The sequence below is a fragment of the Gopherus flavomarginatus genome, chromosome 2, assembly GCF_025201925.1.
Source record: "Gopherus flavomarginatus isolate rGopFla2 chromosome 2, rGopFla2.mat.asm, whole genome shotgun sequence".
In the NCBI taxonomy this organism is placed as follows: domain Eukaryota; kingdom Metazoa; phylum Chordata; order Testudines; family Testudinidae; genus Gopherus; species Gopherus flavomarginatus.
The window spans coordinates 285044534-285061987 of NC_066618.1; the positions used below are offsets into that span (position 1 = coordinate 285044534).

The 17454-nt window shown below is 42.2% G+C and overlaps 1 protein-coding gene across 1 annotated transcript in view; it reads right to left on the reverse strand.

Moving 5' to 3' along the window:
• Nucleotides 1–460: 460 nt before the first annotated feature.
• The window catches only part of KCNQ3 (potassium voltage-gated channel subfamily Q member 3), a 297573-nt gene continuing 280579 nt past the window's right edge, over nt 461–17454 (reverse strand). Inside the window, exons 12-15 of the mRNA XM_050941496.1 lie at nt 13435–13566; nt 10782–10880; nt 10094–10178; nt 461–9139 (exon numbers count right to left, since the gene is read on the reverse strand). Coding sequence (XP_050797453.1) covers nt 8402–9139; nt 10094–10178; nt 10782–10880; nt 13435–13566 — 1054 coding nt within the window. The 3' untranslated portion in view covers nt 461–8401. The remainder of the gene's footprint in view (nt 9140–10093; nt 10179–10781; nt 10881–13434; nt 13567–17454) is intronic.

The following is a 17454-nucleotide window of genomic DNA, read 5'->3' on the forward strand; positions in this document are numbered from 1 at the left end:
GGGTTCTAAGACTCGCTGCCACATTTTGGGTGATTTTTTGGCTGTGTAGACGTGCCCATAACACTTTTACATTGTGAATATTATATTTTACATGTAACTTGACTATATTTTAATAAGCTAGTAGCTGTTTTGAATTTCTGGTTTTCTATTTTTAATACACTTCTTTTCCTATTAAATGTCTGGGAGTAACTCTTATTGCAACTGAACCAAAAGAGGATATAGATATTGGGGTGACGCCCACTACCCAGATCTCAATGGGTGACTTGCAGGAGCAAGGAAAGTGCTCTGGATCAATCCTGCACTGATGAAGTCAATGGGAACTTTGCCACTGACTTCAGCTGAGAGCAGAATTAGGCCCCATGTTCCTCAGACTTGCCTGATTCTAACATGGATTTTAAAAATAAATGAAACTCCTCCACATGATAATTGAAATTTCTATTTATTAATAAGTGGTGCAAGTTTTTAAAGACAGAACATAAAAAATCAGGTAAGAAGTATTGTTTGCATAATATATTGAAATAAACATATTAAAGTTGTTCAAATATTGGACAGTGCCACATATAGTTTAAAAATTACAATAAACAATATTATTAAGAGCACTAAAGGCCACTTGTATAAAAGTCGTGTTCCCTTGTCAGCCAGAATCTGAAAAGCATCTTTGTAGCCTGGAAAAAATTTCAGTGAGCAAGGCACAAATACTAGTAATAATCATATGCCCTAAACTACAAAACAAAATTTAGTTGGCTACGTAACCTTACACTTTAGCACAGCCTTACGAATGAAAATTGGATCCCACTTCCACTGTTTTACCTCACGTAGCTGCACTAAAAATGGTTAAAAAGCTGCTTGTTAAGGATCAGAGCCTGCAGCCTAAATTTTCAAAAGTGACTTGTGATTATGCTGGGTCTCAATTTTTGAGGTGCCCAACTTGAGACACCCCAAAGTAGCCTGGTTTTCAGAAATGCTGAGCACCGGCCCACTCAAAATCAAGCCCTTCAAAGGTGTCTTAAAATGGGCACCCAAAAATCAAGACAACTCCAAACTCACAAGTTACTTTGAAGAATCAAGGCCTGCATTCCTTGTGCGCCTGAAATGCCAAGCTAACTCAGTGGGAGTTTGGGGTGTCTAAGGATTGAAGATCTGGCTCTTCATCACATATTGTGCAGTTACAGTGACAAATTCAGTCCTGGTATCAGTTTCCACTGTAATCCATGGAGTCATAGCAGAGCTGAATTTGCTCCTTTAATATGCATTTTCTGACTGCTATAGTGCCCATCCCATCCCATTCTGATCCACAGGTGGAGCCTCATGCTTACATGAAGCCCATCTGAAGTTAGCAGGATTGCATGCAAGTGTGAATTAGCATGCAGGATCCCGGGCCACAATCTGCAGCAATAAAACCTTTCAATTATTTCCTCCTAGAACCTTAAACAATGCAGCAAAGATATGGCAAAAGCAGAGCAAACATAATCCAAAGTCATTTTGGGGACAGATCTGGTGTCCTTCCACATGCTAAAGTCCTATTGATTTCTATGGGATTTATACATATTAAACCACTATAGGATCAAGCCTAAGAAAAGCCAATAGTCATTATTTAAATGTATTAGATTTTTCTTATAGGAACAAACTCCATAAATGGACCATGAAGCTGAGTTTGATAAAACAAAATAATTTTTCATGGCATGTGCACCTGCAACAATGAAACACTTACAATTTTTTTTAGGGAAAAGGATGACAATAAAGCTGCAAGGATAGCTGTACAATGTAAACAGAGATTACCTTTTCAAAAAATGATATATGTGCTTTACTTGTTAGAGAGAGTCAGCGTAAAAACATAGCTAACAAAAATGCACCCATTTCAGGTCGAATAATGCTGGGAGACTGAATCCACAAATAAAGATTAACAGTTTGTACTATACAACTAGGACCTTCCCCTGTTCCCACTGAAAGAGAGGTTAACCATTGATTTTAGAGAGGATGGGATAAAGCCCTAAATACTAGCCAATTATGGAAGATGAATACAGTGAGAGTCATATTGCAAGAAGCATTGTTAAGCCCCTAAATAGATGCTTGGTCCCTAGTAGGCATTAAGAGTTAGCAAAGCATGGATTCAGACATTTAATCCTATTTAAGGTTAATTATGTAAACAAAGAGACAGTGTCAGCCCAGACTCAAAGAAGGCCTGACCCAGCTGTAATTGCTAGCAGTAAAACCAACTCCAGGTGCTAACAGAAGAATGGCGTAAATCCACTGCACTCCTGCTACGAAAATTAATGCTGCTTCAGATGCCACTGTCAAGTCAAATACTGAGCAATGCCTCTCTATGTGGTGAGCCGACTCTACAAAGCAGCACATGGCTTTTTACGTACTGCTTTAATGCAGGCTAACAATCCTGGACACTGTACTTTATTTCAACAGAGCACAAATATCATGTCACTTCTGTGGTAAAAGTACAAGTTACAACTATTCACCCTACTCCATTATAGTCACATTATTTGGAGCCTCATTACCTTTGAGGAACTGGGCCCTTGTGGCTAGTTACATTATCCATTAAGAAAAGGCACATGGGGCTACATTTTCAGACTTTCAAATTTTCAGAATTTCAGAATTGTCTTCCATTTTATGTGCACATGCAACCCCTCCTTCCCCCACAATGGAATGCACAATCAGGAAATGCACACGCAGTATCCTGTAGACAGCTAGCTCCCCGACTTGCATACGCAAAGGCCAGTCTGCACACACAAACCTGGGATTCACACGTGATTCTGGCGGGCACAGTTTTGGAGGAAGGTGTTGAAATTTTTGACTCACAGGGCCAACTCTACAGCTTGCGTAAACTGGTGCAGCTTCATTAAGTTGAAAAGAGCTATGCCAATTTACACCGGATGGGGGCAGGGCCATAATGGACATATTAGATAATACACAACACGTGCAGAGTAGTTACGTGTCCCTGCAGATTACTTTGTAGTTACACTTAGCAGTACAGATGGCTTCAAGATGCAAAGTCTGAAGCTGGACTTTCCCAAAGAGTTTGGGCGTGAATGGGGCTGAGATCTTGGTTTGGTCCCTATAGAAGACTCCGCCTTTGGGTGCTTCTCTGCTGAGTAGGCAAAAAAAATGTAGGAACTAACCTGCTTTTCTGGCTTGGACAACAAAAGATAGTACTTCCTGTTTCATTATTATGCCACTACCTACTATTTCCTGCCCACAGTATCCTGTAAGTAAAGGGTGATATTTGTACACTGTAAAACATAGTATTAAAACTTTTGGCCAATTCTAGAGATCCTTTCCTAGTTTTTCCTCAGTCTTTGATCAGACTAACTCTCACTGATTTGGTGGTTTGCTTGGGTAAAGACTGAGCAAGGTGCCCCTCTACCTCTTCTTAACCCCTTGCTATTCAAAGTATATGGCCCTGCTTTATTTAGAAATTATGTGTTTGTTACATTGTGATTTTAATGCTATGAGTGTCCTGATTCTAACTAACTGACACAGTCTTACTTCGACAGATCTACATATTTTAAAATACCTTTTTTTTCCCACTGGTCAGCAATAATGCTAAACCTGAAATGATAAATTATTACAAGCTAAATTGAGTGGGTGCAGGGACGTGCTGATATGGAAAAGCAGTGTTTATGTACACCCATAGTCTCAACCCAGCTGCTGCTTCATGCAGAGTCTTTTCGCATAGATTACGCCATGGGGGGAGGGGAGCTGTGTCAGATCTGCGAGTAGACAACAAACATTAAAATGCGCTAACCAGACCTCCTGAATGCAGAACTTGGCCTCCTCCCACCTCTGTTACAGAAGACCACCAGATGTCCACTCTGTGGACTTCAGAGGAGCCCAGCAGTTATGTCCCGCCTAGCCACATATTTACTTACAATCAAATATTAAGGGGCAGCCTTGCTTTGCCTTTAAGAATATCATCAATATTTCATAGTGTGGCTGCATTAGCCTTACCCTGTGTTCCCAAGCTATGCACTGCTTACCCCTTTTAAACAGTAAAATTCTCCAGTGCTGCATATCAAGTCAAATCAGGGCTCACAGCCCAGTGTTGATAGTTCAACTTTAAGGCAATTCAACTACTAAGCACAGACATGGTAGGGTAGTCAGTGATATTCCCCTCCCCCTTGCCCATTTAGGGGTACATCGTGGTATGTAGATATACTGGCTAAGTCAAACCCTTACCTTGACTTACTTCGTTTCCTTCAAATAATGTCCCCTTAAGATTAAAGTATTTTCTTTGTTTCCTTTTTTTCAGAGCATTCTGTACTCTATTTCACATTCTGCTTCTCTTTAAAGAGTTCTGTAACTTGCTAAAATCAGAATGTGTCTAATATTCACCTAGATTTAACACTGAAAAGGTTTAGTTTTCTGTTACTGTATTGGCTTATGGTGGATTTTAAAGCCTGAACTCCAATCATAGAATATCAGGGTTGGAAGGGACCTTAGAAGGTCATCTGGTCCAGCTCCCTGTAAAAAGCAGGCCCAATCCCCAGACAGATTTTTGCCCCAGATCCCTAAATGGCCCCCTCAACTCTGGGTTTAGCAGGCCAATGCTTAAACCACTGAGCTATCCCTCCCCCCATGAAGGTAGTGGGATGAAATAGGGTGGTAAGGGGTGCAGAGGTGCACTGCATTGGCTGCAGTCAATAGATACGTTCTGAACTACATTTTCCAAAGCAGCCTTTAATTTTGGTGCCTTCGGTTTTGGTTGCCCAGTTTTAGACACAAAGGGCCTGATTTTCCGAGGGGCGCAGTATCCACAACTTCAACAAGAGCTGCAGGTGCTTTGCACCTCTGAGAAATCAAGGGTATTTGTCTTGTATCTAATAACATACAATTTCGCTCTGTCATGGATCCGTGAAATAGTATTGTAAGCAGAGACAGAGCTTTTCCTTCAACCACAACACAGAAGGGACAAATCCACTACCATGCACTTGTGTAACATAAAGCACAGGTTTAAGTTCAATGCAGGTACTTCCAAGAAGCATTGATGCTGCCTAGAACACTTGTGAAAATGCCCTAATTGAAATCAGTTCTACCTCTGACAGATATTTTCTCTATGTATCTAATGCGAGGTGTCTAATGGAACCAAACACATAACATCTATTGAGATCAATAGCTGTTCTGTATACAACATGGCTACAGAAATCAAGCCTCATGTCACTACGGCCATTAACCTAAGAACAGAACATCTGCACATACTGAGCCCCCTCTTTAGCTGGTGTCATTGGCCCAGCTCCATGTCCTTCGATGGAGGTAGGCCAATTTGCAGTGGGTGAGGATCTAGCGCACAGTGAGTTTGTCACCCTAAGTCATTAACAGGACAGATCCCCAGCTGGGATAAAATGATGCCACTTCATTGATTCGAGTGGAACTAAGACAATTTGCACAAGCTGAAGAAGTGATGGATTATGATTTCAGGTGAGGAGGAAGCAGCAGCAGGAGCAGATGAACTCTTGAGGAAAAAAAGATCCTATATTCTTTTAAATGGTTGTGAAGAATGAGAAAAGACAAAAGGTCAAAAAAAAAAAATCAAACACACAAGCAGAATGGTTCCTAAATAAAATGATTTTCATGAGCTACCATCAACTCTTTGAAGTGTCAATAAATAAACACAATGATAGCCGGGCAGAAACCAAGAAGGAAACTTTCCCCTGAAGTGCTGTGTGTAACATGCATGTGTGAAACCCTGTGGCAGGGGCACACTAGAAAACCAGGTCGAAGTATTTCACTACCCTGCTGCAGGACCATGTGTGCTATCAATGCTAAGCTTTATCATCACAGGACAGTACCAGCAACTTCTGTGGGCCAAATCCTTAAGTCCTTACTCAGGCAAAGCTTTCAGTGGGCCCAACCTTGAGGCCCCTAACTTAAGGGTCAGATGGTGTCTGGTCCTCTTGGGGGTGCACAGTGAAGGAGAAGAGCATAGTGATGGGAAGGGGTGCTGCACCTCCAGCTCTACTTTCAGGCACCAGCCAGCAGAGCTGGTTCGCTGTCTGGATGGATAGGAAGTTGCTCCCCATGAAAGGATGCAGAAGCAGGTGCATGGATCTGCCTGGCCATTGGCTCCAGGAAAAGCATCGCTACCTGTTTGTGTTCCCCCTTGGGGATGTTAGCTCCACACTGCCCCTGGCTCTGCTAAATTGTACCGTCTACACCTTAGGTTTCACTCTGTTTCTACTTGATCAGACACCCACAGAAAAGCAAGGAAGAGCTTAGCTTGAGGAAGGACTGCACAACGCCTCAGCGTGTGGGCCCGAAAGCTTAGCACACATCGCTAGGGAGCCCCTTGTGGAAAACACAGAATCATGGCTGTCACTCATTAGATAGAGACAACCTGTTAGGTCACCCAGCTGACACTCTTCTCCTGCAGGCACTGTCCTTATAGTCTACAGAGGATAATGCAGTACTGTGATTGCAACCTCTCAGTAGCCCTGTGTTGGCAAATCAGTTGTGCGGGTAAAGGGGAGGGCACGGGGCAGTTAGGCAGGTTGTCATCACAAGATAAGGTGCAACTACAGTGGTGGCAAGCATTAACTTCCTTACTAACAGGCAAGATCTAGCAGGAGTCATTGTGGTATCTCACTGTCATTGTGTTTCATACCAGGTTTCAGAAAGATAAAGCATAACCTCTTCATATCATTTGCAGTAACTCAGGAGTCCTTGTTGGTCATCACTCTGATACTCAGGACCAATTCCCATTACTAATCCCTTGCAGGTGTATATGGAGTAACACAGGCACACACCCTCAAAGGTCGTTAGGCTGCTAACTTCCACTGAAATCAATGGGAGTTAGGTGCACAAGTACCTTTGAGGATGTGGGCCAGAGCCTGTGTGGCTCCACTATGTAAGGAGCGAAGGCATTAGGATCTGGTGATGAGCCCCATCTGGTACACGACCCCCTGCACGGCTTGGAGCTCTGCGTCACAGCAGTTACCAGGCCCCAGCACACAGGGTGTGCTTAAGCAGGCCAGGTCTAGAGTATACATCCTGGCTCCTATGTTCCACTATTCCCTGGGTAGTGATGACTCCAGCCGGTAGGCTGGAACAGCTTCCAAGCAGTAGTTCCATTGTTGCCCCGTGGCCTTGTAGGAAAGTTTCTTTCCCCACTCCCTGTCAAAAAGCTGCTGTGCCCAGTTGTGATTCCTAGATGGGGCCAGGGAATGGATCTGTCCATAGTCATGGCATTGTTTAGAAATAGGCTATTAAACATGTCAGACGTTTATTTAGATTAGTCCATTTACACGAGAAACAATAGACTATTTCCTGCCAACATCCTGACTGTGGAACTCCCATTAAATAGAGTAGTTGTACTTTGCACGCTTAGTGTGCCTTACATCTGAGGGTCTCAAAATGCTTTAAAAACATCAGTGAATTGAGCCTCCCCCCATGTGAGGAAGGGAAGTATCATCCCCATTTTACAGATGGGGAAACTGAGGCACAGATAAATTAAGTGACTTACCCAACATGGCATAAGTCAGTAAAAGAGCTAGGAGTAAAACCCAGGAGTTCCCTACATTAAACACACTTTCTTTTGTAGCTGATGGAAGTTTTGTCCCAATCTCAGTGGGAAGTTTGGCCCTATTACAAATAAGTAGAATGAGGAAACTATTTTCTACACAATAAGATTGATTGTAATCACACTAGTGGTGGTTTTATAACCTCCAACGGAGATTTTCAAAGCAGCAGTCAAGGGGATTCAGATTTGTGATTAGCATTAATGGAATACATGTTTCTACTTCCCCCAAATGGCTTTGCAAATGTCAAACTGTCCCTAATGTCTGGTTTACATTGCTTTTGTTACACTGATACTTATATGATAGGGACATCAGAAATCTTTCAGCTACAGAAATTATGTTAAATCAGCAACACACTTTGATCTGACCTTTTCCCTGCTAAAATTTTTGGAAGATTCTGGCTAGTCTGGATAGAGAATTATTCACTTGCACTGGAAAACGGGCATTGGTATGCAGCAAATAATTTATATATATTTCCACATCAGAACATTGCTCCCAAAACTATTTTTACTTTGTTGCTCTGTTTAAAAAAAGTAGCCTGAACCATCACCTCTCACCTGGCATTGCTCTAACCCTCATTATATTGAAGAACATCAGATAGATATGTATCACAGAAGAAATTAGCTGTACCATTTATATAGTGTAAAGTCATGCAAACCATGCTCAAAACTATGCTGCTTAGTTTTGGTAGCATAAAAAAACTGAATTAGTAAATTGTATGAAATGGTGCAGAATGACTACTACTAATACCACATGCATCTTATGCAGCCATCGGTCTTTTGAACTAGTAAGCTTTGGGTGTACAGTAAGTGAGATATACAAAGTATGTTTACATTACACGGAGAAGTCAACCAGTGGACCCCCCCCCACAACCATTTTTAAACTGGCTTGTTTGAAGGGGTCCATATTGAATCTGAAATCCCATCCCCTGTTGAAGACAGAGGCATGGAGCCACTTGGTGTAAAAGGGTCAGTATCTGTGTCTGTTTCGCCCTCTGCTAGGTAGCGTTTCTCTATCATCCAGGTTGATCCCCCATTTGGACCAAAAGGGAAGTCTTCTTTGTCTTGGGAGATACTGAATCCACTCGGGGAGCGTTCAAGCTCCTCATGGTTGACGGAAAGAAGGGATAATGGGGTGTCACTGTCTCTTGTCAAGCTCCTTTTCTGTCTAGGAGATATCCTGTCGGAATTGGGGCTCTGCAGGTCTCCTTGGGACTGGTACCTAACTCGGGAGTCTATGAATGTGAGTATAGGCAAAACTGTTGGCCTTTCTGCATATGAAGTCGAAGAAGGCATGGCCTGCAACTTGCCAGAGTTTTGCCCACCTAATGAAAAAGGGCGCGAATAATTCATTGGATCCTGTGCTAAGAAACCATATGGACCAACTTTGTGTACTGGAACCTGGTGGAAGTTATAAGGAGTTTCATGAGTGCAAGGCTCAGAGTATTTGTAGATTATGCTTTTCAATTCAGAGTATCTGTTTTCCTCTCTCTTCTCTTCTGCTGGGGAGGCAGCTTCTTTCAAAGGACACAACTCAGTGACTTGTACTTGCAGCTGCTCCATATGCTGCATGTGCATATCGACTAGAAAATCCAGTTTCTTCCCCATGTCGTGAACCTGAAAAATACCAGTTGTGAGATTTCAAATGGTTCATGGCTGGTCATTCAATGCAACAAACACCATTTGTTTCCATGGGCACATTTTTCTCAGCAATGATATGCTACCACTGTCACAAAGGCAGCTACAGGAGAATGCTGTGGGTTTCTCATTGGAGCCTGTGGGTGCAAAGTATGTTTTACCTGCCTGATCCATTTACCTGAACTTGTTTTATCTGACTCTACGAATTCAGAGAGAACAAACTTCTTTCTTTTTTTCAGTTCTCAGTCAGTAGTTTAAGCCCAGAAAATATAAATAGCGATCAAAAGTTGTTGCCATTTATGGTGATTTGGTGGTCTGAGTACGTTTGCCAAAGGGCCAGTGTCCATATCACTCAGACCCACATCATGATTAGTAGCTTTTATTGTCAACCACAATAGAAAGGCCAAGGACTGGCCCTGGACACTGAACTCCTAGTTGTTGCCTCTGAATGAGGGTTAAAGCTCAGGCTTGACTTTCTTTTCCTGTGGGAACAATTTGTGCCTGCATTTTTACGTCCACAAAATAAACTGCTGATGCAAATCCAAGCCATTGCACCTTCACATTTTTTGCACACACAGTCATATATTTAGAAGTGCAAGTGCTGTGATCTGCATGGACAATTCAACCGTAAGCACAAAAAGGCACCTCTCAAGTAGAGGTCATCCTTCTGAATACCCTATCAGCATCAGCAAAGGGAGTATCACGTACAGACAAATAGTCAGGGATAGCCCAAAAGCAAAGTGCCAGATCTGAACAATAATGAATTTTGAGGAGGTAGGAAATCTGGATCGAAACTTCATGGCATGGGCCCATCCCACCAACCAAAATGAAGATGCGCCACCTGCTTTGTAAAACATGCACTATTCAGTTAACTAGCAGCTTCATGGAAAACTAACATAAACATCTCTTTCTTTTAATCCGGAAACTACATACCTGTCTTTCAACTTTAACAAATTTGCCCATCATACTTTGGTCTTCAGTATCTGCTGGGGATGCTTTGGCTACATATTGATCATTTCTAAAAGGAACCAACAGTCTTGTTAGCACTTCATGTTCCATTTTATTACAGCAAGCTATTTGTGTAAGATCACAGAAGTAAAGGGTTATTAATTATTATTATTATCTTAGCACCTAGGAACCCGAGTCATAGACCAGGATCTCATTGTGCCAGGCGCTATATGAACACAGAACCAAAAGAAGGCCCCTTCTCCAATGAGCTTACAAGCCAAGTATATATAAAAACAGACCTGACTAGCTACCACATCACACCAGTTTTACGTTGGTTTAGTGGGAGCCAAAATCCACAGAGCTACACTGGAGTAAAACTGGAGTAGCCCAGTGGTGAATCAGGCTCACCATCCAATGTTCTTATACAACACTTTCAATCCACTACAGAGTATCAAGTCTTTTTTCTGCCATCCCTATTTCTGCGCAGTTAAATTAAGAGAAGGATGTTTGTCCAGCATGTAATTTGTCAGCCCAAAATCCACTATCTTATGATTACATATGCTCATTCCAACTGATAGCATTAAACATCTGTTAACATGGTACCAGGTTGGCTACGTGACTGAAGTAACTGCAAAAATTTTAGGACATGAAATGCTAAGCAGAATAACTTCACCTGGGAGATTGTTGTGAAGGGTAAGAAAAAGCTCCTCCCTTTTGGGATTTCTTATGCTTGGGAGTAGATGGAGGTCCAGGGGTAAAAATCATATCTACTCTGAAAGAAGAAAAGAACAAGATATGATAAACATGCATAAGGTCTTCTTTAAATACCTATGGGAAAAGAAAACTGCTCAGTATCCCTCCAGCAATGTGTATCTCAGCAGTACAATGAGGGAGTGAGTTTAGTGAGGGCAATAGACTGGGATTCCCAGCTCAGCCACTGACTCATTGTGTGACCACAGGTAAGTCACTTTGGCCACAATTTTCAATCTTAGGCATTTAAAAATAGCACCAAGATCCATATTTATGCACCTAAATGAGTGGCTTGATTTACAGAAATACTCAAAAACAGCTCCTGCTCCCAGTGATTTCAGAGGAGACACTCTAGATCTAATCCAGCAAAATGGAAACAGAATTTGGCTCAATATTTGCAATCCTCTATAACCATTTTAATAATCAAATATGTTAAGTTTCTGACAGTTTTCATATTTAGTTTTCATCATAGTTTTCATTATTATGAATTATTTTAGTGATTTGAAACAAAAAAATAGACACTTCAGGCTGCACAAAGAATCCCACCTGCAGAACATTTACTTGTGTTTGGGGCCAAACTCGACAGAACATTTTGGAGCTCTTACACGTTCCATTAACTTCTTTTAAAATTATTTTCCCATGTTCAAGCACTTCTAATCTAGAAGCGTTAAAACACAGCATGAAAAGCCATCTAGGTTCTTCCAACATGACCAGAAGTGAAAGACCTGGAAAGCTAAGGAAACCACTTGCTTTACTGAAATTTCCATTCAAATTATGCAGAATCCAAAGGTTCAGGTAAGCATGGGTAAGAATCTAGGCTGGGATTTACAAAGGAGCAGAAAGGAGCTAGCAACCCAATTCCCGCACTGACATCTAATGAGATTTAGGTTCCTAAATGATTAAGTTACCTTTGAAAATGGGATTTAGGCAACTAAGTCCTTTGCTCTAGTTCAACCACAAGTTACAGGCTCGATACAAGAATTACTTGGTGAATGTGTTATGTAGGGGGTTAGACTATATCAGGGATCGGCAACCTTTGGCACTCAGCCCATCAGAGAAATCTGCTGGCGGGCCAGGATGGTTTGTTTACCTGCAGCATCCGCATGTTCGGCCGTTCGCAGCTCCCACTGGCCGTGGTTCACTGTTCCAGGCCAGTGGGGGCTGTGGGAAGCAGCTGCTGCTTCCTGCAGCCCCTATTGGCCTTGAATGGCGAACCATGGCCAGTGGGCGCTACAATCAGCCAAACCTGCGGACTCTGCAGGTAAACAAACCACCCTGGCCTGACACTGGATTTCCCTGACCAGCTGTGTGCCAAAGGTTGCCGATTCCTGGACTACATGATCACAGTGGTTTCTTCTGGCCTTAAAATCTATGTATTAGAAGTTATTTTAATTAAGGAGAATAGCCACTGTCATATAATGTCAATCAAAGTTAAGTGGGAACAGAAGACACTAAATATGCAGAACACATAGAACAAACTATATTGAAAAATAAATTAAAATGAACTATAAAGTAGAAAGAAAAAGAACAGAGTAGTTAAAAGGTGAAAGGTAAGTTCACCCAGGTCCAACCAAACAACAGAGTTGAACTGAATTTGCCTAGCTCAAAAGAGAAATTAAGCAACATTACAATAAACCTTCTTGGATGGCTCAACTGTTTGTTTTTACCTGAAGATCTGTAACAGCTCCAGGCTTTATTCTTCATTACCTTGCACCTTTTGTAGTAATTTATTCTACACCTGTGCAAAGTGAATCTAAATTGCTACATTCTGATTTAGTGGCACTCATTTTTTTTTTTGCAGTTGTGTAAATGATCACACAAGGTGCAGGTCAATAGAGAATCAGGTCCAGCAATGTCAAGGAATGGCTGCCATATAATACAACTGCTACTTTACTTTTATATGTTGTCGGTACAGATGAGATAGGTGACTTGCCCAGGGTCACATAGAGAATCAGTTGCAAAGTTGAGAGCCATTTCCAGGGCTTATGACTCTCAGTTGCTTGCTTTAATTACTAAACAAATGTTCCTTTCATATGTGGTTATTATAACTACTTGTTTATCTTTCCTTCTTAGAGGAGACCTCCCAAACTATTTTTAAGGGGTGAGTTGATAAACTGGCTATTGTTGTGTGCTGGACTGTTTAAAGCCACCTGGATAGTTTAAAGATTCTCTGACTGATGCTTGAAGGAACCATCCTTGTTCCTGTGTCATTAGCAGCATGTCGAGTGAGTGTGAGCCATCTAGCACAGGGGTTCTCAAACTGGGGGTCAGGACCCTTCGGGGGGTCATGAGGTTATTACATGGGGGGTCGTGAGCTATCAGCCTCCACCCCAAACCCCGCTTTGCCTCCAGCATTTATAATGATGTAAAATATGTTTAAAAGGTGTTTTTATTTATAACAGGGATGGGGGGGCCCACACTCAGGGGCTTGCTATATGAAAGGGGTCACCAGTACCAAAGTTTGAGAACCACTGGTCTAGCACCTACACAGAACAATTGCACTTCCCCATCACCTCCCCCCCCCCCCGCCCTCCACACACACACATACATTGATCACATTCCTGCAGCGATCTTACCTTGCCTGAAGGTATTTTATTCTGGAAAGCATATCAAGGTGCCCTGCTGAATATTGCTCTATCACATCCTTTACATCATAAGGCCTCAAAGTCTCCTTGAATTTCTTTTTATAGAGACGAAACTGTAGTATTCTGTGTAGTAAATTGAACAATTATTAGCCCCCTATGTAAACAGCACAATGGTCAATTACAGGTGAAGGTCTAGTCAGGCATCACTTTTTGCATGATAAAGAATTGAACAGGTGATATTATGTCAACCCAAGACAGTAAGTCACATGCAGGGAATATATAATACTAAATCATTGTTAAGAACAGACTTCATATTTTGCTATTCATCATTAGCAAGTTAGACCTTCCTAGAAATACATATGGGCATATCATTCTGATTAGGCAAGGCCCCAGGTCATAAAAGTCAGAGCTTAAAGAGCTTAAAGATCTGGATTTTGTACAACAAAGTATAGGAGTGTTGGTTTCAGGAGTTTTGGTTCACTTACTATACAGGAGGAGAGAGATTTGCCTTTCTCATTTGTTGCTTCTGTTAGTTTATACTAGCTTTACTTTAGAAGGGAAAAATAATGAACTACCCAGTCTCTAAGCCAGGGTTGGCCAATCTGTGGCTCAGGAGCCACACGCGCCTCTTCAGAAGTTAATATGCAGCTCTTTATACAGGCACCGATCCCGGGGCTGGAGCTACAGGCGCCAACTTTCCAATGTGCCGGGGGGGCTCTGCCACAGGCCCTGCCCCGACTCCACCCCTTTCCGCCCCTTCCCTGAGCCTGCAGTGCCCTCGCTCCTCCCTCTCCCCCCCAGAGCCTCCTGCATGCCACGAAACAGCTGATTGGGAGGCATGGGGTGGGAGGGGGAGGCACTGATTGGCAGGGCTGCTGGTGGGTGGGAGGTGCTGGGAGTGGGGGGAGGCTGCTGACGTATTACCATGACTCTTTGGCAATGTACATTGGTAAATTCTGGTTCCTTCTCAGGCTCAGGTTGGCCACCCCTGGTCTAAGCTATAAGCCAGTGTGGATTAATTTAGAGGTGTTAAAGACCACACATTAACAGACGAGCCTCCAATAGGGCAGTAGTAGAACTTGCTCCCTGAAATGTCATTTCCTATTGTAATACAGAGCTATGTCCGTATTGTCTCTAAGAATTTGCCTACACTGCAGCTAGGAGCAGGCCTCCTAGCTTAGGTAGACAGACACGAACCAGCTGGGCTCATGCTGGCAAGCGAAATATAGTGGTGTGGATGTTGCAGCATCGGTTCAGTCTTGGGCTAGCCACCCAAGGCGTACAATCACAGAATATCAGGGTTGGAAGGGACTTCAGGAGGTCATCTAGTCCAACCCCCTGCTCAAAGCAGGACCAATCCCCAACTAAATCATCCCAGCCAGGGCTTTGTCAAGCCTGACCTTAAAAACCTCTAAGGAAGGAGATTCCACCACCTCCCTAGTAAACCTCTTCCAGGGCTTCACTACCTGCCTAGTGAAAAAGTTTTTCCTAATATCCAACCTAAACCTCCCCCACTGCAACTTGAGACCATTACTCCTCGTTCTGTCATCTGGTACCACTGAGAATGCTCTGAGGTGGGTGGCTAGCCTGAGCCTCTGCCAGAGTGACAATGTCCACACTACTATTGTTAACACGCTAGTGCAAGTCTCTCCACCTGGCTTGCTCCCAGCTGAAGTGTAACCATGTAGAGGGGCATATTTATCAACCGGTTGGGTGTTCACACCGCTGCCAATTATTAGGCTGGACTAGCAATTATTTTGCTTATTGCCATTAGCCATTTAGTAGGCCTTTGCAGGAACTTAGCATAACTAAGGCAAAGCTGGGAGGGAGGAGGCAGTGACCACATGGAGTGAGACTGACTCGATGTCTTCTCTGAGATCCTGCGGTAAGCGTCTGTGAAAAACAGGAAGTCTATCTATATTTGACTGTTGGTATATGTATAAGACTGCAGATTCTGCAAAAAACATATAACTAATGACTTAAAAAGCGCTTTCTTAATGGTTTTTCTTTGATTGACATGTTGATGTAATTGTAGTAGTTACTAACATAAAAGCGGTAGACAGGTCTGAGGAATCTGGATTTGAGCTTCTGGACATCTCTTGGAATCCCCAGCAACAGGTGGTTAGCTGGCCACTTGAATCTCCTCATTTGACTACTTGAGACCCCACCAGACCATAGGTAACTATTGTTTGGGGGTGCTCTATAACCTATTGTGTTTGTGTGTGCTTGAGACTAAATAAAGCAGAGACTCTGAGTAAAGGCATTCTGGTGAGAGTGCTGAGAAACATAAAGTGAAGGCTTTAAGTGAAATCACTTGATTTTGCGTGATTTGTGCCAATCACATAGCAGACAAAGGTGCTGAATCTCCCTTGGTTTATTTCCTGATACGGCCTTGCAGAGAGTAATGTTACTGAGAGCTCTGGGTTTAAGGAACCCCGGGTACCAGACACACCCGAACCATAAGTCTATGCTGCAAAAAATATATAAAAAAGGTTTGTTGTTAACTCAGGTTAGCTAACTTGGGTTAAAATACCAGCGAAGACACAGAAACCTAGGTTAGTAGCTTGAGTCAAAGCTGATAGGGAAACCTGGGGTTTAACTCAAGCTGCTAACCTGAGGTAAAAACCGTGTCTTCACTGCTATTTGAATCCAGTCAGTTAACGTGGATAGATTCCTTTTTTCGCACTGCAGATATACGCTAAGTCAAAATTTAAGATGGGACATTGCGTGCATGTGCACTCATTGACTGGGTGCATTCATTACTTAGACACTTCTGAACATGGCCTCTTAGGGTTCTGCTACAGCTGCCAGCATATTCAAAGAATGATGGACACCTTCTTTGAATTGTCCCTCAGTAGGATGTGCTCAACAGAGTCTGCAGCACTCTAGCACCTGCTCTTGCATAGCTCTTTCTGCTGGAAGATGGTCATGCTACAGTGAAGAATTAACAGCTATCAATGGTGAGTACAACTGTGAGGAAAGTCAATTTTTTTGTGGCTTTAGTGTTATTTTCTGAGTGGAGGGGCAGCAAGCTGCCACTGAGCAGGTTTCCTATCCTAAATGTGTGGTGTGCATTACTGAACCGTGGAATTATCCTCTACTGCCAGCATTTGGACCCTGAAGCACGTTTCTTGTGATACCAAGCAAGATGCTTCGCAAATCTACAATTACAATCTGGCCAAGTATAGTCTATTAGAATGTAAAAACTGAAATGGGGAACAGAGGTGACATTTGGGTCAGTTGGAGGCCACAGGATCATGTGTCCATTCCTATCCTAGAAATGAGGGGCTTTCTGTGTGGAAAAATATGCACAAAATTTCACATAAATATTTCTTGTAATTTTCAGCAGAAAATCTTAACAGAAGATTGTTTTCAAATTGTATTAAGAAAGTTTTGCTTGAAGAATGAAGATATTAAAATATCATGTGCCAGACATATCCAAATGTCTAATTATGTTCTATAATCAGCAAAAATATTGGGATAAATCATAAATATTGCAGATTGAAAAGACCTATTAGATGTTCTAGGCCATTGCATAGCATTGAAGGATTGTTCCCTATAGTATATAGGGAACTGTTCTGTCCTGTCTCATTTAATTTGGAACAATTTACCAAGGATTCTCCATCACTCAGAATTTTTAAATCAAGGCTGGATGGTTTTCTAAAAGATCTGCTCTAGGGATTATTTTGGGGAAGTTCTATGGCCTGTGTTATATAGGAGGTCCCTTGATGATCATAATGGTCCCTTCTGACTTTAGAACCTATAAAAATGTCCCAAACAATGAGGCTTCCACCAATTTGCTAGAGAAATTATTTCACAAGCTAAGAGATCCAATTGCCAGGAAGTTTATCCTGATATTTTGCTTACATTTTCCCTTTCTTAACATCGTCCTACTCATCCTCATTATATCCCTTAGTACCAACCTAAATAATTCCTGTGTGTTACTGGTGTTTAAATGCTTTAAATGTTTGTCAATTCATCATGCACTTCACTAATCATTGCTTAACCAAG